Raw genomic sequence first — 25142 nt, 5'->3', positions numbered from 1 at the left:
GCGGGCTGCTTTATCCTGGCTGGTGGCGAGCTTCTTGAATGTTGTTGGAGCTGCACTCATCCAGGCAAGTGGAAAGTATTCCATCATACTCCTGACTTGTGCCTGGTCGACGGTGGAAAGGCTTTGGGGAGTCAGGAGGTGAGTCTCTCGCCGCAGAATATCCAGCCTCTGACCTGCTCTTGTAGCCACGGTATTTATATAGCTGGTCCGGTTAAGTTTCTGGTCAACGGTGACCCCGAGGATGTTGATGGTGGGGGATTTGGCGATGGTAATGCCATTGAATGTCATGGGGAGGTGGTTAGACTCTCTTGTTGGAGATGGTCATTGCCTGGCACGAATGTTATGTGCCTGGATGTTGTACTTGCATGCGGGCTCATCCAATATTACAAATTCAGTCCATTCCACAAAAAGAGACCCTACTTTTCTAGACTAAATGTGGGGCTCTTTGATGCTTGGACTCCCAATTACTAAACTTTCAGTATCGAAGCACAGATAATATCCCACCTTCTCACTCTTGCCTCATCTCAGCCTTCTCCACTCAATATTCAATAGTTAGTGAGAACGTTTTTTTTTTGTTATCTTAGCTGCAATCTTTGAATCACTCGTAGCATACAAGAGTTGGGCTGACATTAGCTATGTTCGCCTCAGTACAAATGAGGCCGTTTCACAAACAGGAAAAGTGTTTTAGTTTCAGCCCCTGGGCTGTGATCTGCTGGAGTGGATCACCCACCCTTCAAAGGACCCACCAGATTTTCATTCCAGTGATTTCAATGGTCTAAGGCAGGTGATTTACTCCTTCAGATCACTAACCAGGGTCAAGGTGAAAATCTAACCCAGGGTCTCCAAATGTTCAGAACCCTGATTAGATCTTCAGTTTTCAGGATATATGGCGTATTAAATATATCCATGCCTTTGTTCCCTCTAGACTGGACTATTCCAATGCGCTGCTGGCCGGCCTCCCATCTTCCACCCTCCATAAACTTGAGCTCATCCAAAACTCTGCTGCCTGTATCCTAACTCGCACAAAGTCCTGTTCATCCATCACCCCTGTGCTCACTGACCTACATTGGCTCCCAGTTCAGCAAAACCTCGATTTTAAAATTCTCATCCTTGTTTTCAAATCCCTCCATGGCTTCGTCCCTCCCTATCTCTGCAACCTCCTCCAGCCCTACAATCCTCCGAGATCTCTGCATTCCTCCAATCTTGGCCTCTTGCGCTTCCCTGATTTCATAGTTTCACCATTGGCGGCCGTGCCTTCAGCTGCCTAGGCCCTAAGCTCTGGAGTTCCCCCCCCCCCCCCCCCCCCCCCCCCTCCCCCCCCCCCCCCCCCTAAACCTCTTTTGAGATGCTCCTTAAAACCTACCTCTTTGACCAGCTTTTGGTCACCTGTCCTAACATAACTATAATGGCTTGGTGTCAAACTTTGTTTGATAGTCCCAAGGCGCTTCAGAGGAGCGATTATGTTAAAAGGCACTATATAAATGCAAGTTGTTGTTAACATTTTAAGTAGCCAAATAAACCCAGCTGAGAGCTATGGCTGCTTTCTATTAGCTGAAAGGAACTGGTTTGACTTCACTGGTCCTGCTACACTCTTCAGAGGATCAAGGCACACACAGACTTCAGTGAGCTATGGCAGACAGTTAATTTTTCAAAATATAATTAAATATACAAAACATGACGAGTCTTCATTGAAAAAAAGTTTAATGATATTACAGAGCAATGATAATGAAGTGGTGATTAAAGACTTTTAAATCCAAGACAAGATAGCATTAAAAGCAAATTTCTATTCGTACTTTATCCCTTAGTTTAATGTCACACTCCAAATTACCTGGCGTGTTTCCCTTTCACTTCGATCAGCTCACTGCAGGACTGGGAACAATAGTTTATCACTCTCTGCACAGATAAACATCAGGACTGGGAACAATAGTTTATCACTCTCCGCACAGATAATCATCAGGACTGGGAACAATAGTTTATCACTCTCCGCACAGATAAACATCAGGACTGGGAACAATAGTTTATCACTCTCCGCACAGATAATCAGGACTGGGAACAATAGTTTATCACTCTCCGCACAGATAATCAGGACTGGGAACAATAGTTTATCACTCTCCGCACAGATAATCAGGACTGGGAACAATAGTTTATCACTCTCCGCACAGATAATCAGGACTGGGAACAATAGTTTATCACTCTCCGCACAGATAATCAGGACTGGGAACAATAGTTTATCACTCTCCGCACAGATAATCAGGACTGGGAACAATAGTTTATCACTCTCCGCACAGATAATCATCAGGACTGGGAACAATAGTTTATCACTCTCCGCACAGATAAACATCAGGACTGGGAACAATAGTTTATCACTCTCCGCACAGATAATCAGGACAGGGAGCTTTGACCCTGAATTTGCTCTTAAAATAACGACGATGCTAACACGGCTCACTGTTATTTCAGAGCAAATTGAAGAGCAAGTTCCAGCGAGTGCACATGTGCAGTCAAACGCGGAAATCCAGAAGTTGTTGTACCAGATTCCCTGCTCCTCTGAAGGCTGTGCGGGAAGGACAGATCATCAGCTGGATTCCTGTTGAAATGAATGGACCAGCGTGAAGTTACTCTCCTTCCCAGCTAGATACCAACTAATCTACATTGAAAAAGGTACACTCTTTTTTTAGATCTAAGCTAACTTTGGACAGTGTGGTAAGTCTAAATGACTGCCAAACAACCTCTCTAGTGGGAAAATTAACTTTTAAAAATGTGGCGTCTCATTCCTTCTGATTTTAATTACTGTTGGATAATTTTAAAAATGTAATACTTCTTTATCTCTTTTTAATTCAATATTTCTTACTGCCTCTTTATTTCGCTTTCTCTAACTGATTTTACATTGAATTTATTGTTGTAACTTTCATTTCCTGGTTCTCACTCATCTCATATATATATAAAAAATACAAATAATACATAGATAGATAGAGATCACTATGGGATTGTTTCCTCCTTCAGACCTGGGGTGATAGTTTAGACTTTGAGATCTCAGGTTGCTAGGATGCATTTATCTATCTCTATCTATATATAAAATCGAATCGCGAACAGGGAGCATTCAATTGTGTCACACTGCAGAGGAAGTCTGCGATTCCCTGTTGTATTCCTGTGAAGGCTCGACTACCTGGTGCTGGACAATTGGAGAACACTAACATCCTATGAACAAATGGCCAATTAATTAGGCCCCACACCAGGTCTAAAAGAATTTGCATCAGGATTCCCACGAAACACTGCAGCAAATTAGACTCACTGTCAATTCTGGAAATCCTTCAGAATTATAGCCCAGGTTAGTTGGATTGACAAGAAGTTCAAATTATATGGGAAAGGTCAGGCTCTTTCAAAACACACATCAGGCACGGTGACATTTCAACAAAAAAGCTTTCAAAAGGGAATCAGATATATACTTAAAAAGGAAACATTTACAGGGCTATGGGGAAAGAGCAGGGGGAATGGGACTAATTGGATAGCTCTTTCCGAGAGCCAGCACAGGCACGATGGGCCGAATGGTCTCCTTCTGCGTTGTATGATTCTGGTCACTTGGGGGAGATGCTGGAGGACAACCGCCACCGATAGAACTGTATCCAACAAGCAGGTGACACCTTCGGGAGGAGAACGGGTGGCAACCTGGGTTGTTAAAGAGAGTGAACCTACTTCTTGCTCAGTCCATTAATTACACCATCTTGAGAAGCAGATCGTAGACACTCACTGCTCGTCGAGAAGCAGATCGTAGACACTCACTGCTCGTCGAGAAGCAGATCGTAGACACTCACTGCTCGTCGAGAAGCAGATCGTAGACACTCACTGCTCGTCGAGAAGCAGATCGTAGACACTCACTGCTCGTCGAGAAGCAGATCGTAGACACTCACTGCTCGTCGAGAAGCAGATCGTAGACACTCACTGCTCGTCGAGAAGCAGATCGTAGACACTCACTGCTCGTCGAGAAGCAGATCGTAGACACTCACTGCTCGTCGAGAAGCAGATCGTAGACACTCACTGCTCGTCGAGAAGCAGATCGTAGACACTCACTGCTCGTCGAGAAGCAGATCGTAGACACTCACTGCTCGTCGAGAAGCAGATCGTAGACACTCACTGCTCGTCGAGAAGCAGATCGTAGACACTCACTGCTCGTCGAGAAGCAGATCGTAGACACTCACTGCTCGTCGAGAAGCAGATCGTAGACACTCACTGCTCGTCGAGAAGCAGATCGTAGACACTCACTGCTCGTCGAGAAGCAGATCGTAGACACTCACTGCTCGTCGAGAAGCAGATCGTAGACACTCACTGCTCGTCGAGAAGCAGATCGTAGACACTCACTGCTCGTCGAGAAGCAGATCGTACTCATTGCTGGTCACGAAGCAGATCGTACTCATTGCTTGTCACGAAGCGGATCGTAGATACTCACTCATTGCTCTCCCAAAACTGGAGGCTTTGGAATTAACTACAGATTTGCAGTAAGACTATAAATCTAATACATCACGGGCTACAACTCAGCTGACCAATAACAAGGCATATAGTGAAGCACTGAAGGAGTTGTGGGGACTTGAAGGTACATAGAAACAGGCCATTGTTACCCCATATAAAGTGGGACATCTACCAATTTGCCTCGAGAATGGCCTCAGAGATGTAATGGGAGCAGTTGAAAATTTCCCCTGGCAGTCTGTAAGAACAAAGAGTGGTTCACCCCAGGGAAAGAGAATGATCAAGACACCTCACATTGAGCAACACAGAAGAGTAATTAGTGTCAAGCAGGTAAGTGCAGATTCTTTCTAATCTATGCTCCTACACAGTTCAATTCTATCTTTAAGAAAAAAGATCAAAGCCCCAAAGACAGCATAGGGTTTAGGACCATGGATTTTGACTTGGTCCAACAGATTTTATACCTCAATTGTCACACTGCTCAATATACACCAACAAAACACTGTCTGCAGGCAAGATTTTACAATCATTTGCTTTTAACACCCTTAATGTAATAAACGTCCCAGATGCTTCACTTAGAACAAACATTATGCCTGACCTGTTAAATAGAACCATGAATATGAGCATATATTCTGACGCCCAAAGGCTTCATTGCAAGGATGTGCAACAATGGGGAAGGAGAGTCCTGCTGAGCCCCTCGAAGACAAATCAAGGTTAGACACGGGCACTCCAGCTAATGAGAATCCAATCAAAGGTCAGCCTCCACAAACCTTCCAAAGTAACCGCTATGGGAGGGAAGCTCTGGTCATGATCATAGAAATCTTTCTACGGTTAAGAGTCTCCAAGTCAAGCTACTGAAAAATCTATATCCACCAGCAGTTTCGGTTTGTCCAGTATGGAGTCCACACTCTCCCCTGGTAGGGACACCCTCACGTACCCAAGTCCAGAGACCTTAGGTTTAAAGAACACAAATGCATGCAGGGATATTTGCTGGATTTTAACCAGCTAAAACTGCGCCGTTTACCAGGGATGCCCCCACTACTTGCCCAGTTCGGACCCCCTACCTGAGTTTACCAGAGATGCCCCACTACTTGCCCAGCTCGGACCCCCTACCTGCAGTTTACCAGAGATGCCCCACTACTTGCCCAGCTCGGACCCCCTACCTGAGTTTACCAGAGATGCCCCCACCACTTGCTCAGCTCGGACCCCCTACCTGCAGTTTACCAGAGATGCCCCACCACTTGCCCAGCTCGGACCCCCTACCTGCAGTTTACCAGAGATGCCCCACCACTTGCCCAGTTCGGAACCCCTACCCGCAATTTCCAAGAGATACCCCCTGCTACTTGTCCAGTTCGGACCCCATACCACACTGGTGCAGTGTCTTGCAGGTTCCCCAGACTAGGGTGAGAGAAAGTGGGTCACAGTTCACACTCCTAATCACTATCCCCATAAGATTAAGCTTTGCTGTGATGCTTTCCATGGTTCAATAGCAAACCCATTTGATTAGGCAGTGTAGAGCTGTTGTCACTGGTGAATCTATATGGCAGCTGGAGTCATTGCCTTCAGGGCAGGAGAGATAAAGCAACAAAACTGGAGAGAAGAAAAGCACAGCACAGTAGTCAACACTGCCTGTTCTCAAACACAATCAATCAGGTTCCATGCAGGGATGTGGGAGTTATTTAAAAGTTTTCTTTATCCTTTCACGGTGTGTTGCTCCCCTATCCAAGCATTGAATCTCATCAATATGCTAGTCGTTATATCCAAAAACCTGCAATCTATCCCATCGGTTTTTGGCCACCAGCATTCTGTCGGAAAGGACACACAGTTAAAGCTACAAACTCCTCCACAACCCATATAAAGAAAGATGTTGCATTTACATTGCACTTTATCATGTCTTCACGGACAATAAATTACTTTTGAGGTACAGCAGCTATTCTGCAGTCTCACAAACAGCAATGAAATGAATGAAAGGTCAGTCTGTTTTTTGGTGGTGTAAGATGACGAAGGAACGTGGGGCAGAACACAATAGTGGGGCCTTTAACGTCCACTTGAACCATCGAAAGTGCAGACAGGGCCTTGATTTAACGCCCCATCTGAAGGAAATGATAAAATGACCCTCTTTCACTCTTTAGCCTTGTACGTGCTCAACGTCCAAAGTGGGGTTTGAACCCACAACCTTCTGACTCGAGAGATATATACTACCAGCTGAGCCGAGCTGACATTTACATTCTCCACATGATGTTCTGGTGCAGATGCAAAAACACCAGCAACTAATCCAACAAAGATCTATTACAAAGTAATAAGGAAAAACATTTTGTAGGTGCCAGCGAGATAAAAGTCACTATTTTGCTGGCTCTTTGCTTGTGATATGACCAGCACCTTCCATTCTAATTTATTCATTTATTAATAATTATTTCAATTGGGTCCTCCATCTTTAGTGCAATGTTTTTGTTGAGGGAACCAGGGCTTGGCCTGGCTTCAGGTGGTTCTCCTCTACCACCCACAGACCCTCTCTCACTTCTATTTATACCTAGAGAGAGCTCTGAGCTATCGGTAGTTATGCTCTTTCTTACCCTCTGAAGGTTTAACAGAAGTAGATAGGCATGAAAGTTACCACAATACACTTCAAAGTGTTTTTGATCCTATTAAGTGACAGCAAGTGCAGTAGGGGCCCAGAACACATGGCTACCAAGCTTCTCACCCCTTTCCCATTACCTCTGAGGCCTGTCTACATTATTGCCGACTGCTTACTGCTTCAGAATTCTCTGGGAGCCTCACAGAAGTGAGCAGAGGTGCCTCTCTCAAATTCACCAGTTGCTAATTCCTATTTTTATTCCCCACTAGTTAATTTTAGTACAAGCACTTGTCTGTTTCCTTAGGCTCGTGCTTACTAGTCACTTTCCAAAATTGTGGCATTGGTCCTTCTACATTCACTGCTTTGTTAGGAGTCCTCGCGGGGAGGTTCACTAGTGCTGGGGGGGGGGGGTTAAAACTAATTTGGCAGGGGGAGGGGCACCAGGATGTAGCACTGGAAAAGAGAAACAAGGTGCACAAAAAATTGGGAGAGGAAGATAGCACTAGAGTAAGAAATAGCACGGTGTTAGATGGGATCAGACCAAGGGAGAATACAAGAAGGTCTAAGGTAGGTTTACAGTGCGTGTGTAAACACACGAAGCCTGGTAAACAAGGTCGGTGAGCTGCAGGCACAATTAGCCACATGGGAATATGATGTTGTGGTGATAATGGAGACCTGGCTCAAAAAAGGGCAGGATTGGGTACTAAATATCCCTGGATACAAGGATCAGGAAAGATGGGAGGGGGGGGTGGCAATATTGACTAAGGAGAATATTACAGTGCTGGAGGGAGGGGATGTCCTGGAGGGGTCAAGGACAGAATCTATTTGGTTAGAGTTACGATACAATAGAGGTGCCATTACACGACTGGGTGTATTCTATAGGCCACCAGCTAGTAGGAACGAGACAGAGGAGCAAACTTGCAGGGAAATTACAGAGAGGTGCAAAAGCTACAGAGTAGTGATAACGGGGGACTTCAACTATCCTAATATAGACTGGGATAGTAATAAGGGGAAAAGAGGGGAAGGAATTTTTGAAGTGTGTCCAGGAGAACTTTCTTGACCAAAACATTTCCAGCCCAACAAAGAATGAAGCATTGCTGGACTTGGTTCAGGGGAATGGCGGGCCAAGTGGAGCAAGTGTCAGGGGGGAAACATTTAGGAACCAGCGAGCATAGTATCATAAGGTTTAGAATAGCAATGGAAAAGGACACGTACCACTCTGAAGTAAAAATACTCAATTGGAGGAGAGCCAATTTCAGTGGGATGAGAACTTCATCGTTGTTCCTTCATCGTCACTGGGTCAAAATCCTGGAACTCCCTTCCTAACAGCACTGTGGGAGAACCGTCATCACACGGACTGCAGCGGTTCAAGAAGGCGGCTCACCACCACCTTCTCAAGGGCAATTAGGGATGGGCAATAAATGCCCGCCTCACCAGCGACGCCCACATCCCATGAACGAATAAAAAAAAACTGATCTGGCCCGGGTAAATTGGAATCAAAGGTTGGCAGGCAAAACTGTAATTGAAGAATGGGTGGCCTTTAAAGAGGAGACGGTTCGGGTACAGTGGGCACATTCCCACGAGGCAGAAAGGAAGGACAACTAAAGCCAGAGCTCCCTGGATGACAAAAGAGATAGAGAGTAAGATGAAGCAGAAAAAAGGGGCATATGACAGATGTCAGGTTGATAACACAAGTGAGAACCACACAGAATATAGAAAGTTCATAGGGGAAGTGAAAAAGGAAATAAGAGGGGCAAAGAGAGAGTATGAGAATAAACTGGCAGCAAACATAAAAGGGAATCTAAAAGTCTTCTGTAGGCATGTAAACATTAAATGGGTTGTAAGAGGAGGGGTGGGGCCGATCAGGGACCAAAAAGGAGATCCATTCATGGAGGCAGAGGGCATGGCCGAGGTACTAAATGAGTACTTTACCAAGGAAGAAGATGCTGTCAGAATCTCAGTAAAGGAAGATTAGGTGAGATACTGGATTGGCTAATAATTGATAAAGGAGGCACTAGAAAGGCTGGCTGTACTTAAAGTAGATAAGTCACCTGGTCCGGATGGGATGCATCCTAGGTTGCTGAGGGAAGTAAGGGTGGAAATTGCAGAGGTACTGGCCATAATCTTCCAAACATCCGTAGATACGGGGGTGGTGACAGAGGACTGGAGAATTGCAAATGTTACACCCTTGTTCAAAAAAGGGTGTAAGGATAAACCCAGCAACTATAGGCCAGTCAGTTTAACCTCAGTGGTGGGGAAACTTTTCAAACTGATAATCTGGGACAGATATAGACAGACTGGTGGAATGGGTGAACATGTGGCAGATGAAATTTAACGCAGAAAAATGCAAAGTGATACATTTCAGTAGGAATAACGAGGAGAGGCAATATAAACTACAGGGCACGATTCTAAAAGGGGTACAGGAACAGAGAGATCTGGGGGTATATGTGCACTAATCGTTGAAAGTTGCAGGGCAGGTTGAGAAAGCGGTTAAAAAAGCACAAGGGATATTGGGCTTTATAAATAGAGGCATAGAGTACAAAAGCAAGGAAGTCATGATGAACCTTTATAAAACACTGGTTTGACCACAACTGGAGTATTGTGTCCAGTTCTGGGCACCGCACTTTAGGAAAGATGTGAAGGCCTTAGAGAGGGTGCAGAAAAGATTTACGAGAATGATTCCAGGGATGAGAGACTTTAGTTACATGGATAGACTGGAGAAGCTGGGGTTTTTCTCCTTGGAACAGAGAAGGTTGAGGGGAGATTTGATAGAGGTATTCAAAATCATGAAGGGTCTAGACAGAATACTGAGAAACTGTTCCCATTGGTGGAAGGGTCAAGAACCAGGGCATAGATTTAAGGTGATTGGCAAAAGAACCAAAGGTGTCATGAGGAAAAACTTTTTTACACAGGAAATGGTTATGATCTGGAATGCACTGCCAGAGGGGGTGGTGAGGCAGATTCAATCATGGCTTTCAAAAGGGTACTTGAAAGGAAAAAACTTTCAGGGCGACAGGGATAGAGTGGATGAGTGGGACTAGCTGGATTGCTCTTGCATAGAGCCAGCACGGACTAGATGGGCCGAGTGGCCTTCTTCCGTGCTGTAACTTTTCTGTGATTCTAAGTTAAAAAGTGACCTCCTATTGAACAGTATTTCATGTGGATACAGGAGTAACTGTGAATACAACACCCTAACCAGGTAAATAACAGGTGGAGAGATTTCTGGGCACTAACCTCGGTCAGATTATAATACTCACTGCTGGGTGATCAATTACCATCAGTAGTTGTGGACAGTTGCTCAAACTAAGAGCTAGAGGAGCTGTCCACTGAATCATTAATTATCTCATTACAATCACTTACAATAATCAAAATGTATTTTCAAATGATAACAGGAATAAAATCTGGCTTTCCTGGTTACAAAAGATGTGTTTTTTTTTAAAAACTCTCTTTACATATATGAAAATATGTAAAAAGTAAATTAGAAAAATCAACCATAAAAAATACCTGGCAGCAAATGTGGTCTCTGATTGGGAATTAAAGTGTGCTTCAGTGTCCACTTACTCATAAAACCTTAGACCGGTTCTATATATATATATATATATATACACACACGTATAGACACACACTTTATAAAAACATCTCATAAAATATTTAAAAAATAAAATGGCTCTTCTGGCCCTGTAGAACAGGCATGGTCCCTCTGTACGTGGAATCATTCAGTTGCAATTCCATCATGACCAGCAGCGATATCCTCATAGTCTTCAGCACTGATTCGTCTGTACTCCGTATGGAAGAAATGTGCAAAGCAGCAGGCCTCCAAACTACAGATACCAGCCATCACCAACGTTGGAACTATTAAATAAAGAATATTTTAAATGATTATTTCATCAATTATGTGCTAGTATAAACACAATTAAAAAGTTTCATGTCGTATGTGGAGTAGACCAGGAGAGTCCAACCTGCATAATTTGATCCACTCCCTGCCTGCAGCCCTAGCAATTAGATCCTCGAAGCCTACCAACTACATCCTATTGGGGTTTATACTGTTTTATTTGCTGGTTTGCCCTGTTTGAATTCTGTGGATCTAGAGGTTTGGAAAGGACGGTTTTCAGTATTGTGGCCTCATTGATGGATAAAACCTAAATCAGAACACCCAGGATCCATTAGTACCAACAACTTGAGATGTATCCAAATTAATGACAACATGGGTTTAAACTTTATACATGGCCCCAGCACTCCATGACACATACCCATGTTATTCACAAAGACAAAAACTTGGACACCCTGCAAGTAGACCTTCATTAAAGGGTGGATATCTGAGAGTGATGTCAAGACCAGTATCCAAATTCAGGGGTTCAAATAATAAACTGCAAGAGCTTATAAATATCAAGTGCTTCAAAACCAATGCTAAAGGCAAGGTCATAAAAGTTCTGGAAACATTGCTAACTACCACCACATTGCTAACTACCACCACATTGACTCCAATCTATCCAATAGCCTGGCTATTTAATGCTACTTTATCAGCTATCTAAAGAGTATAAGCAAAGTAATCTTTCACACTGATCTCAACTATAATTTATAAATCAACAAACCAGTTAATGCTGAACTACTGTGACATTACTGAACTGCTTTGATGACCTGTTATTCATTTCTTTAATCAACCATATCTACTAATTATTTGAACACTCAATGTTTAAGTCTAATTATGATTCTGAAGTTAGTAAACAGTTATTGCCTCACATTGTCTTTGATGATTTGGCAGGAAAGGGTTAATTCATTCAGCAGCTTGTGTGTATCCTATTTGGAGGTTGGCAAGGTAAATATAATTTCAATCGGAACTAGTTGATGCAAGAATTCAGCGAGCTGAATTTAGGCATCATTTATCCCTAGGTGTAGGCTGGGTGGTAAATTGCAGATGGTCCCTTGACGAGGAGGTAGAGTGAAAGGGTTAAGAATTTGTCACATTCCAATCTGTGTTATTACAATGCAATGCATTTGTAGATATGACAGCAGAGGTTTTGCCCTTAGTCCGATCGATCTCAAATACATCTCATTTTCTGCATCACGCAGCAGTCTGATCACGATATCCTCTAGTGTGGCATTCACCATTTTCATTAAGTACAGGAGTCCTGACATCAGTCTGATGCACAGATAACCGTGATCACTGACACTCCACAAGAGACCTTTTCCCTTTCTTTCCACCAAGACCAAAATAATATTTACATTTCACACAAGTTTTCTATCCAACCACCTGGTGAATTCCAGCCAAGTAAGAGATTTATTGAACAAAGTTGAAATTTAAGTTTGAATTTAAAAGGACCTCTTGCTCCCCAACATATAACTGTATGAGTAATTAGCTTTGGATTCTTGAGTAAGAGGCAAAAAGCCGCACTAACTTGTCCAATCGAGTGCCGCCCCCACTCCAACTTGACACGCTGAACCATCACTAGTGACCGGCCGAGCCAGCGCTGGTAGAAGCAGAATAAACAAAGCTCCTTGGAGCTGTCTGTGAGGAAAAACAGGAGAGATTAGTCCTTGTGTGGAGGTGTAAACAAACACTTGCTTGCAATTGGGAGAAAACAAAGCTTAAGGAATTTTGATATTATATTGCACAGCAGAAACTCTGAAACCAAGCCAAGCAACCTATTGCTGACTCGCTGGTACTGGGCCAATTAACAGGCTCACTGAGTTTTCAAAATCAGTATCCCTGATGAGAAATACAACCTAACCGATCGAAAATTGGCCTCAGCATCAAATCTCCATACCACTGATTTTGGCAAAGAAATTTAAGTGACTTTATTCAGGTAATGGGTTAAACTTGAGTCAAACTAGTCTGGAAAAAATCCGACTACTGCTAGTTTCCTCACCCTTTGGTATTTATCACTTGAGGATGATATTGTAACCTAAAATTAAATGCTGGATAACTGTAACCTACAAGAAGAATGAAGAGGGAAGTTAGAAGAATTTTTACCACACAAAGGGTTATTGCAACATGGAATACTTTACCACAAATGACTATTGAGGCAGAGACTATCATTTAAAAGGGATTTGAATAAGTGTGTATAAAAGGAAGAATATAAAAGGATATGGGGCAAAGCCAGGAAATTGGGATTACAACAGATGTCTGCAGTTGAACAGCTGGGGTAGAGGCAGAATGGACTGAATGGCCATCTGTGCTGTAATTTCTGATCTATGATAAGAAGTGAAAAGTCACTGCGAAAATTTGAAGAAAGTCAAATGTAATAAAGATGAATTACCCAGAGACAAAGATTAAGCCAGCAGAGGTTGCTTCCCCCACCGGATACGAACACTCCACACCAAGTTCCATGCCCACTGGATAGATCGAAAACCCAAACAGCCCAAAAAGTGAACATACTATAGCCAGTCCGTATGGCTGATCTCTTATTCGGGATACCTGAAAGTGCAGAATACCAAGTTAGTGGCATGGTTTAAATCTGTTTTTGAGTTTCCTCAAGTATTTTTACATAAAAATTCAAGTAAAACCAGACAATTCTCTACACAATCTGCTTTACCAATCCAGTCAGAAAAATCTAATTCATCCTTTCACCTCCAGACAAGGCAAACCATCCTGCAAACAACTGGCAGCTCACTACCAGTTACCTTCCCCTCCCACTGTTTAACAGTCATTGTAGAGGTATTCATACCACTTGGCCCCGAGGAAACCCAAGATGGCATGCCCAGCAATCGACATCTTGAACCTACTGATCACACTCACTGATCCAGTAACTGAAACAGGAAGGTCCACACTATTCCAGAGGACAGCTGACAATGAGTTACTTTCCTCCAGTGTCGTGCTGATTCTTTGGGAGTCTGTGACACATGGAGACCAAACATAAGAAATAGGAGCAGGAGTAGACCACACGGCCCCTCGAGCCTGCTCAGTCATTCAATCAGTTCATGATTGATCTTCAACCTCAACTCCACTTTCCTGCACGATCCCCATATCCCTCGATTCCCCTAGAGTCCAGAAATCTGTCTGTCTATCTCAGCCTTGAATATATTCAACGACTCAGCATCCACAGCTCTCTGGGGTAGAGAATTCCAAAGATTCACAACCCTCTGAGTGAAGAAATTCCTCCTCATCTCAGTCTTAAATGGCCGACCCCATATCCTGCGACTATGCCCCCTAATTCTAGACTCTCAACCACCACAAACTCTGTACCCTCTCCCTCCCTGGCCACTGTCTCAGGCTAAACCAGACTATTTGCAAGCTTGGTGTCCTATTTGACCCCATATCTTCTCCATTGCAAAGACCGCCTACTTCCACCTCTAACACTGCCTACTTCAGCCCTTCTGCTGCTGAAACCCTCACCCATGTCTTTGGCCCTTCCAGGCACGACCATTCCATTGCTCTCCTGGCCAGCCTCCCATCCTCCACCCTCCATAAACTTCAGCTCATCCAAAGTCTGCTGCCCGTATCCTAGCCCACATCAAGTCCCGCTCTCTGATCATTCCTGTACTCACTGACCTATATTTGCGCCTGGTCGTCCAATGCCTCAAAATTAAAGCTCTTATCCTGTGTTGAGATCCCTTCGTGGCCTCGCCACTCCCCATTTCTGGCTTTGTGGTTGCTAAGTGTTGCTCCAAAGACCCTGGGACCAGTGCAAGAAACACAACCTCTGCCAGTTGGTTTCATCAAGTAATGTAGAAATTACCAACGGGACAGTCAGAAAGAGAGGAAATAAAAGGGCAAATGATTCCTGGAGCTGCCCCTCTCCTGTAATCTTTAACATGGTGTGAAAATGTAGTGGTGACACTGTAGAAATACTTACCAGCGCAAAAGCAATGCTGGCAAAAGCAGTCAAACAAAAATTAATTTTGGTGGTTTCCATAAATTTCTTTGTTCTGTCCACGTATAACCCAAGTGCGAAGGCACCCACAATCCCAAATACAATAAACAAGGCCCCACACAGTCCAGCAAAACTCTGCAACAAAGAGAGAGATTACATCGGACAAACTACACCATGAAAGCCAATACTTGTGGTCAGGAAACGATGACAAAATGATGATGTAACCAGAGCACATTTCATACACCTTAGTGTAATAGTCAGCATATTTACAATTTGGGGGGGAAAGAGAGGCACAGTGAGTTTGTGAGCATTCACAATTTGGGGATTTTTTTTGGAAGCAGGAGGTATAAGAGGAAGAGAAGGATTGCGAACACAATTACTCCTGCTAGAAGCTAGAAGAGGTTTAAGAGGGGTCAAACCTACGGAAAGGCAATTCAACCAAGTTTTTAAGCACTTTAACCTGAAGGAGGTTATAGATCTCATCAGTGCCAGGAAGTCTCACCGGCATTGGGGGGGGGCCCCACGGGGCACTCCACACAGCGCCGGCAACGGGGGGGGGGGCCACGAGGCACTCCACACAGCGCCGGCAACGGGGGGGGGGCCACGGGGCACTCCACACAGCGCCGGCAACGGGGGGGGGGGGGGGGGGGCCCAACGGGGCACTCCACACAGCACCGGCAACGGGGGGGGGGCCCACGGGGCACTCCACACAGCGCCGGCAACGGGGGGGGGGGGGGGGGGGCCCAACGGGGCACTCCACACAGCGCCGGCAACGGGGGGGGGGGGGGCCCACGAGGCACTCCACACAGCACCGGCAACGGGGGGGGGGGGCCCACGGGGCACTCCACACAGCACCGGCAACAGGGGGGGGGGGGGGGGGGGCCACGGGGCACTCCACACAGCACCGGCAACGGGGGGGGGGGGGGGGGGGGCCACGGGGCACTCCACACAGCGCCGGCAACGGGGGGGGGGGGGGGCCCACGGGGCACTCCACACAGCACCGGCAACGGGGGGGGGGGGGGGGGCCACGGGGCACTCCACACAGCGCCGGCAACGGGGGGGGGGGGGGGCCCACGGGGCACTCCACACAGCGCCGGCAACGGGGGGGGGGGGGGGCCCACGGGGCACTCCACACAGCGCCGGCAACGGGGGGGGGGGGGGCCACGGGGCACTCCACACAGTGCCTACAAAGGCACAACACAATGACGCAGGTTGTGCCAAAATTGGCACAATGTCCCCCTTCCAAAAATGAAGAGGCTCTTTTCCATTCCCAAAACATAAAAGGTTGACACTATTTTTCATGAAAGTGCAGCCACTTCAAAGAAAGGGAACAAAGAAAGGGAAAGTATAAAATGTGGTCTTACATTCGAGTACCCCCGGACACACATGATCTGCTGCAAAAGTGCAGAAAAGGAGGTGAAAATGCCGACTCCTCCCCCGAAACAAACCATCAGAATGAGGTAGGCCTTGTTCTTTAATAACTGGAATTTAAAAAATCAAATCACAAGTTAGAACATGCCAACAAACTCACATCTTGGAATAGTATAGCACATGTTTTAAATTAGCATGACAGTCACTGCTTGTTCTGCGATTAATCTCATCACTATAATCTCACAAAAACACTTCACCTAAATTATTTGGTCTCTGTGCACAATGAACAGACAGTTGACTGTGGTTTCTGCGAAATATCAGCATAAAGCTGTTAAAGCAAGTCCCCATAGCTAGAATAGCAAATTCCATGAACTGGGGCTGTAACTATTTTTGGAGGAATCAATTCAAACTTCAAATGCCGTGGTTCTCACATCCATGATTATATGCAGCCAAAATTCAAATAAAAACATGTTCCATTTTGTGATCAACCGCAAACCAAAATTAGAGTTCAGGGAGGACAGAAAAAGCAAGGACACATAAAGTCCCCTTTATTAATGTTAAAGTTTAGACTCAGATTCATCTGAGAGCAAGAATACAAGATTCTTTTTGTAAATTCAGGCTTTCAGGTATTACTGACAGTCAGTGGTTGCAGTTAACTGCAAAATGCTTTTATCATCAAATTTGGAGAGAGAAGTAAAATCCAGCATAAAGTCAATAGATTCACCCTAATTCTGCCAATAGTTCAGGTGGCAGTGAGGCGCATGCACCATTAGCAAAGGTGTTGCAAAATCAGAGTATCGAGCCTCCTGCAGCAAGTCTGATAGTGCAGCACTTGCACATCATATGGCAATTCATTAAATAAACCCCAGCATCAGAATCTTAAGTAATCCTGTTTCCATTTCTGCTGTAGCTGTATTGTAAAAGGATGTGGGGCAAAGGCAAATAGCAGTTCAAGAGCTAGCAAGATGGGCCAAATGGCCTCATTCAGTGATGTCTCTTTTACCACTCCACCAGGATGCTGTCAACACTGCATCTATTGCCTATCCTAATTACCCTGAACAACTGAGTGGATTGTTCGTCCACTTCAGAGGATATTAAGACTTAACCACATAATGTGGACCAGTGTCTCGTGTAGGCCAGACCAGTTAGGGGAGTTGGGAGCAGGTCCCTTCCCTGAAAGTGATTAATTTACCAGGTCCCTCTAAGGAGGAGACATGTTGCTTATGTTGGAAATAAATGGTTAATTCATCTTCACACCCCGTGAGTTTAGTGTCTGTATCCGAACTTACAGTATCAAGTCTAAACAATTGCTTTTCTGCATTACTGCATTACAGTGTTATAAAAAGGAAAACTGTCCAATGGATATATTAGTAGATGCAACCTGTACCTATCTATTTTATCCGAAGATATTTACTTGCCTTTAAGGGTTTCATTTTGACTCATTCATGATGTATCTTCCATGTTTTGGCACGTCTTTCAATAACTAGGATGGGGATTTCTTCATTGTGAACTGTGATGGACCTACTGTCTGCTCATAAACTACAAATTCCTGGAGACACACTGGTTCCATCTACATCACCTATATGTGACATGTTCAGCCTGCTGAGAGGCAGAGATTGCTGTGCACAAACTACCAGGCACAAAGACATAAAACTTTGCAACAGAAGCACTGGCATTTGTCAAAGTAAATTCCAAGAAACCGAAGGTTTTGTAAAACAGGTATCAGCCCCAGAAAAACACAAGTGCTATTCATTACTGTGATGATCTTCCTGAAGGAAAGAAGCCTGTTGTAGTTAACAATCAATCATTCAACACCTCTTAAATGACATTTTTTTTGAGTTAAGGGTTTTTTGATTTATTCTACACTGGATCTGAAAAGTGCTTACCCCCAACATGTACTCCAGGAGGACAGGAGAGATCTAACCACTTTCATTACTCATGAAGGACTTTTTGAATTCTGCGGTATGCCCTATCAGCACCAACACCCTTGCAAAAAAATGATGACAATATTACATAGGTTACAAGGCATAAAGCATGAACCGAACCATGACCAGAACCCAAAAAGAATGATTGGTGCATCGCATGATAGCAAGCTGCACTTGGTTATCTGGGTACAGTACATGGTTCACAACCCAGTCAAGTTCATAGAGTGGCAGTTATGCATCACTACTTCTGGATAATGCATGACTACACTCTTCTGCAACTTACTGCATAGTATAGTCAATTTATACCCAAGAATGTAGAACCTGTGGGAGTTGTTGGTGTGGAAGTGAAGTATTTAAATAGACTGATGCTGCTCAGCATTAACAAGATCAAAAAAAACTGCAGTCTTGCTTTAACTTTCTACTTCATTGCTTCACGCTACTGTGCCCACAGATGTTTCAGATTACGGGCTTGATGTACTTACTCAGTCATGAGGATGGGTCTGAAACATGCAGTTGCGTTTGGGCTCCTGCAACCTAACTGAAGGAGAAAGGAAATACTCTGTAGAAAAAAAAACTGTTGCAAGGTCGTGGACTGTAAGAAGTTCACCATGCACACCAATCGGATTATTCTACTTACAACAAACGGGAACAGTCACACTGGACCACAATTGGTGTCCTGGCCACTCACTCACTCAAACTCAGCTACAAAGATGAACAGCGAACAGGAACACAGTGCTGTGGACTGTTTATTCAAATTATTTCCCCCCCATTTGAGGTTCATTTGCTTCAAATAACAGAATTTGTTACTATGATCACTGGTAAGTTTGATACATATTCAGAGGAGGGATTTTCAAATCTGTTTTTCATCAGGTCCCCGCCAATTTATAGATACACTGAAATAGGTATCAAGTCACAAGCAAGTGCATTCAGAAGTACAGCCTTACTGGGTTTGTGATAAACTTGCAGTTTAGGGTTAGTACAGTTGGTGCTGTGATCATCGGCTAAGAACATGGTGACAGAAAAGAGTCAGCATATGTCAATTAGTGTTTGAAGATATATTCATTGACATTGCAGTAGTATGCCTTTGAGCATATGTTTTGAAACTGGAGTCCCTAGACCATAGGACGTCTACGAGATAATCAGATATATAGACTTTTCTGTATTTGTTAACTTATTTATGTTGCTGTAAACTAATAAAACCATTTTAGCACTATTTTCCTTTGGGTAGTTGACACCATCTCAGGAGTTAGGACAGGGAGTATGTTAATATTTGCAGGGGGCTCCCAGGAATATACATGTATAACATTTTATAACACAAAAGGTCATTTGACTCATCATGCCTGTGCTAACTCTCTGAAATAGCGATCCACTTTATTCCATATCTTTTGTAATTTTACTTTTTCAAATATCTATCCACTTCCCTTTTAAAAGCTGTTATGGATTCTGGTCCATCACTTTCTGGCAGTGCACGGCCTAAAAACTCTCTCCATAAAAAAAAACTGTCCTTTCCTTTTGTTCTTAGTGATAATCATATCAATGCCCTCCAGTTACCATCTCACCAACCATTGGAAATAATCTTTCCCTATTTATCTCATCAAAACCTTTCATAATTCTGAACAACTTTATCCAATCTTCTCGGAACCTTCTCTGCTCTAGTAAAGAGAGACTTGGTTTTTCTAGTCTCATAACTAAAGCTTCTCACCCCTGGTATGTTTGATAATCGCCTTGGGACAGTTTACTATGTTAAAGGCGCTATATAAATGTACGTTGCTCTTCTTGTTTAACGTAACTTTTTGCTTTTGTACTCTGTACCTCTTTTTAAAAAAAAATAAAACCTAGGCTCCCATATGCTATTAAAAAATAGTTTTATCAACTTGTTGTCAAGACTGATGTATCTGAAACAAGTTTCTGCTCCTCTTAAAGTTTGACCATTTAATGTATATTTCCTCTGTTGTTCTTCCCAAAATGTATCACTTCACATTTCTCTGCATTAAATTTCAATCTGCTCAATCTACTAAGCTGTCTCTGTCCTCCTAAAGTCATTTACAGTCCTCGACAGTTAACCACACTACCCATTCTTGTGTCATCTGAACATTTTAATATTGTGTCTCCAACACCCAAGTCCAGATCATTTATATAAAAGAAAATTTTAATGGTCAATATTTGTAGGGAGTCCCCCACAGAAAAGCTTGAAAACCTCTGCTTTTGAGAAACAGGAAAAATGTGGCTGTGTCATTCAAATGAAAATGCTGCAATAACCAGACGACCCCAATGGTTGCACTGCTCACAAGTCTCGAGTGGAATTTGGGGTCAGCTTGTGTTGTCGTTTGTTTGCAGAATAAAGCTGGTGTTGACTGAATTCATTTTGGGATACAGTGGATGAGTAATTTGAGTCATGACACGTGGTGAGTGCAACAGGCTCAGGAGAAACAGGTGACTTTGGACCTATGGTTCCCAAAGCTCTCCACTACTGGGGTTTTCTTCACCTCATGTCTGGGCCTGTTGAAGATTAATTGATAGAGATTGATCCCTATGATTAGTCAATAACTCCATTATTGTTGTATCGTGCAACTACCAGGATGGTAGAAGGCGAACTAGATGGAACCTTGGTCTTTTTTCATCTAGCAATTACTATGTTCTTATGAATCCTATACTTGCCTGATTTCACTTAATACTACTTAACATTGGGATTAGGGAGGCTGTTTCAGATAGCCCTGGGAACTGAATACTTGTAACTATAAGATCATTGGGATTTCTTTTTATTTACTGGATACCTAGATCCCATTCTCCCTTGAGCACCAACTGGGCAACTCTCCCAGCAGGCTTGAGTGAGGAGGTCAAATTTATAAATATGGACAGAGGGAGAGGAGATGAGGATACAAGAAAGCTGCAATCCATAAGGTTTTATTTTATTTATCTATAACACCACATTAATTCCTTTCTTGACTAGCATCCTGCATGACTTTCTCTCTCTTGGTTCCTTGTTCCATATCATTGTCTTATGTTTGTCCACAATGAATTGTCTCCTGTTGCATTAGATAACTAAAGGATCCAAATCCTTTCAATATGATTGTAGTGTTCCTCATTATTTGCTATCTGCAGACTGTGATTCACCAAATCTGAATTGCAAGGTGATCCAGGGTCTGCAACTACCACTAAAATGTTCTTAACTTCAATAAAAAAGGCATTAGCAGAAGGACAGAGTATAAGTCAAGAGGCTGGAATATTGTACACGGCATTGGTGTATTGTGTGCAGCTGTGGTTGCTGAATCACTGGAGGTATATTATCGTCTTTGATACGCTACAAAAGGTGGGCAACGTATTCCTGGTATCCAGAATTATGAGGAAAGATTAAACAAGTTGGACTTCATTCTTTGAGAGAAAGTTGACTGTAGGAAAACTACCTGCAGTTTTCAAAATTAGGAAGCAGAGTGACAACGTTTCATGATGCTGCACTTTAAGAATCCTAAGGCAGCAAGTTGATCAAAAGATCTTAGAAATATGGACAATTCTATTCTGAGCCGAAGAAGGAATTATTAGGAGGGTTGACCAAAAGCTGGTCAAAGAGATGAGTTTTAAGGAGGATCTTAAAGGAGGAGAGGTGGAGGGGTTTTAGTAGAGAATTCTGGAGATTGGGGCATAAACAGCTGAAGACATGGCTACCAATGGTGGAGCAAAATGGAAGGACAAGAGCAGCAGGCACATGGGAACAACACCACCTGCACGTTCCCCTCCAAGTCACACACCATCCCGACTTGGAAATATATCGCCGTTCCTTCATCGTCGCTGGGTCAAAATCCTGGAACTCCATTCCTAACAGCACTGGGAGAACCTTCACCACACGGATTGCAGCAGTTCAAGGCGGCGGCTCACCACCACCTTCTCAAGGGCAATTAGGGATGGGCAATAAATGCCGGCCTCGCCAGCGACGCCCACATCCCATGAACGAATTTTAAAAAAGGAGTTTGATGCACAAGAGGCCAGAGTTAGAAGAATGGAGAGTTCTGAGGGGGGTTATAGGGCTGTAGGTGGTTACAGAGATGGGGAGGGGTGAGGACCTGAAGGGATTTAAACATAAGGATGACAATTTTAAATATGAGGCGTTGGGGAACTGGGAGCCAATGTAAGTCAGCAAGTGCAGGGGTGATGGATGACTGGGACTTGGTGTGGGATAGGATACAAACAGCAGAGTTTTGGCTGAGGTGAAGTTTACAGAGTGTGGTGGATGGGAGGCTGTCCAGGAGAGCATTGTAATAGTCGATCGAGTCTGACAAATGCACGGATGAGGGTTTCAGCAGCAGGTGGGTGATGTTGTGGAGGTAGGGGTAGGCAGTCTTTGAGATAGAGAAGTTATGGAATCAGCTCAGCTTTGATGACATCCACTCATATCAACTGTCTCGGAAGGATCATTGTCTCATGCAGGGAAGGTAAACAAGTTCACCTGATTTTTGAGCAGTTTACACTCACTGGCTTCCAATGTAGGGAATACAAGATTATCTTTGGTTTCATAATACATCAATGCCTGCTTTTCAGTACTCCTAGCAGGTACGAATGAAAATGAGCCCAACAATTGTCTTTACAAAAGAACCCATTAGCAGAAAGAGTAAGAATGAGTTGCCGGTATAAATGGCTTATTAATTCAAAATCACGGTCAAAGCAGCCATTGGGCACTGTGATTCACTTCAGTGCCCTAACCTAGAGTGAAGGAAACCTGCCCAGAAACTTAGCTGGAAAGGTCTGCGCAGAGCAATGTTGGGTAAGGACAGGATTAGACTCAGCTGTGATGACTCCCACAGGCGAACAGTCTGCCAACACTGATTGTCTAGGTTCATGCTTGGAAAATGGCTATTTGGGTGAGGTAGCTGAGAGCTGCTGGAACCCATGGGTCTGGACCCGAAGTAGTGTCAGGCACTGCACTGTCACCTTAGTGCTTGTCAACTCTCATGAACTTATATTGTCATACTCTTAGCTTTCAGTGGGATACAGTTTTCGAGAATTACAATTTTCAAGAATTAAGTCATTCAGATTGTCCATCAAATATTGAAAACTAATGTTACCAGAAATGTTTGAATTTGGATATAGGGGAGGATCCACAGGGTGCTACTTTAAATTCTTAATGAGGAATAAGGGCTTGGAATACTTCCAAGGTGATGTTGTAGAGGTACGTTTGAGCATCTGAAGCTGTCAATCTTCGTAATGAGCTGATTAGGCATAGAAAATCATTTGATTCTTAGGCAACTTTAGTTAGAAACACCTGAAGCAAGCAATTGGTGGAAAATTTTGTGCTTCGCCCAGTTGGATGATGGGGTTATCCTGAGGTCTGTGGAGGATGAACACAATGAAGTGAAGAAAAAGGACAAAGACAAAATATTGTGCAGAGGATTCTCATACATGGGTGAAGCACAAATTGTGACTGGCAGGTGATGGGGAGAAAGTGAATAGAAACAGCACAGTATGCAAGAAAGAGGACCTGATATGTAGGAGAACTGCATGCACTTCTAAAGGAATTTTCAGAACAAGTTTGTTTTCACATCAGTTTACAATGCAGTGAATTTTTTCTATTTTTCTTAACTTAAAAGATTAATGTACAGCAAGTATTGTGAATTTATAGCATGAGCAGTCAGAAACATTCATACAAAACTAGAGCTAACGATTTCTTACCATCTTCATTCCTGTGATAAAAGGCTCCGAGGTAGAGTTGGCTGCACCAGCAGATGGAGGTGTTGGTGGCACCTTGTCACGAATTCCCACTGTTGTAAGAAGACAAGCGACCACTGCAGGGACTGCGTACACTCCCAGCTGAAAATACAACAAAGCAGAATATATTCCCTCTGGTATACAACAGGTGCACTCCAAATAATCTGCATGTGCAACATAACTCAAGTTTTTGGTATGTCCTTACCAACATTGGCACTGAAGATGGTTCCTTCACCAGCATAGGAGAAAGTATATTGGCGAAGAGAATACCCAATGGATTGGCTAGATTGCCGGGGAGATGAAACAAAGACCAATTATTATGTTGTCAATCACTGGTAATACTACAGTTGCCACATCACTTCAATTTATTATATGGCAATATCAGCGGACAAATGCTTATCGTATTTGCTTGGAATTTTACTATCTGCTTTTTAATTGAGGCATTAATCCAGTTAAATAAACCTATTAATGCCAGTGTTAAAATAGCAGAGAATGGAATGCTGTTTAAAAAAAGATTATTCTCTTAAATATAGGGCTTCTCATTGCTCAAATAAACTTATATATTCACCCAATGTTCAAGCACAGAGACACATCACTTAATACACTTTCAGCTGGAACAACCATAAGTTCTCATTCTCACACTTTGCATTAAGCACCTGTGGGGCCTATTTGGTTTCTTTTGACCAAAGTACCATAAGGTGAAGTGAGGAGTAGAATTCATAACTCTATTTTGGGGCTAAAAACAGGGAAGAAAATAAAGAAATTGAATGGCATGGTGGCTTTGTACATTGTCTTTTCATCTCCGAGACCTAGATTTGAATCCAGATCACACTGATGGGGTGAAGGTGTCCTCTTTCTCTCTCTTTTGGTTGTAAGGGTCCTATGTGAAATAAGCTTGATTAGTCTCAACCCAACTCCAATTGAATGCAGGCTCCCAGTACAAAACTGCCCATAACTTGGAACAAATTTGCAATCTGAGAGCTAGTAAGAACAGCGGATATAGGAAATTACAGACTGACGCAGTAGAAGGTGCGGGTCTTAGTTTCAGTTTAGGATACTTTTAAGCAGCGTAAAATATTTGAGCGAGGCATCAGTTCTATAAAATCCCCACTAGTCTTATCCAAGACAGTTGGCTAGAACATATAGTAGCTTAATGGTAGATGTCTTCCTTGTAGCACTTGCATAAAAACTTCAGATGTTAGTTTGGCTGTTGTATTAAGCCAGACATTTCAGTTGTTTATTACACAAGAGGCCTTCTTGCAGTGAAAGCAGATGTTTATTTATTAATTCCCATCATAATGAGGGATG

The 25142-nt window shown here is 43.4% G+C and overlaps 1 protein-coding gene across 1 annotated transcript in view; it reads right to left on the bottom strand.

Moving 5' to 3' along the window:
• Window positions 1-2934: 2934 nt before the first annotated feature.
• slc49a3 (solute carrier family 49 member 3) overlaps window positions 2935-25142 on the bottom strand; it is a 40807-nt gene continuing 18599 nt past the window's right edge. The window contains exons 4-10 of the mRNA XM_067994894.1: window positions 24040-24116; window positions 23799-23936; window positions 16206-16322; window positions 14824-14976; window positions 13288-13445; window positions 12427-12536; window positions 2935-10882 (exon numbers count right to left, since the gene is read on the bottom strand). Coding sequence (XP_067850995.1) covers window positions 10743-10882; window positions 12427-12536; window positions 13288-13445; window positions 14824-14976; window positions 16206-16322; window positions 23799-23936; window positions 24040-24116 — 893 coding nt within the window. The 3' untranslated portion in view covers window positions 2935-10742. The remainder of the gene's footprint in view (window positions 10883-12426; window positions 12537-13287; window positions 13446-14823; window positions 14977-16205; window positions 16323-23798; window positions 23937-24039; window positions 24117-25142) is intronic.

Source organism: Heptranchias perlo, chromosome 1 (genome assembly GCF_035084215.1).
Source record: "Heptranchias perlo isolate sHepPer1 chromosome 1, sHepPer1.hap1, whole genome shotgun sequence".
Classification (NCBI taxonomy): Eukaryota; Metazoa; Chordata; class Chondrichthyes; order Hexanchiformes; family Hexanchidae; genus Heptranchias; species Heptranchias perlo.
The sequence above is the reverse complement of the archived record's forward strand: the minus strand, read 5'-3'. Positions and strand labels throughout refer to the sequence as shown.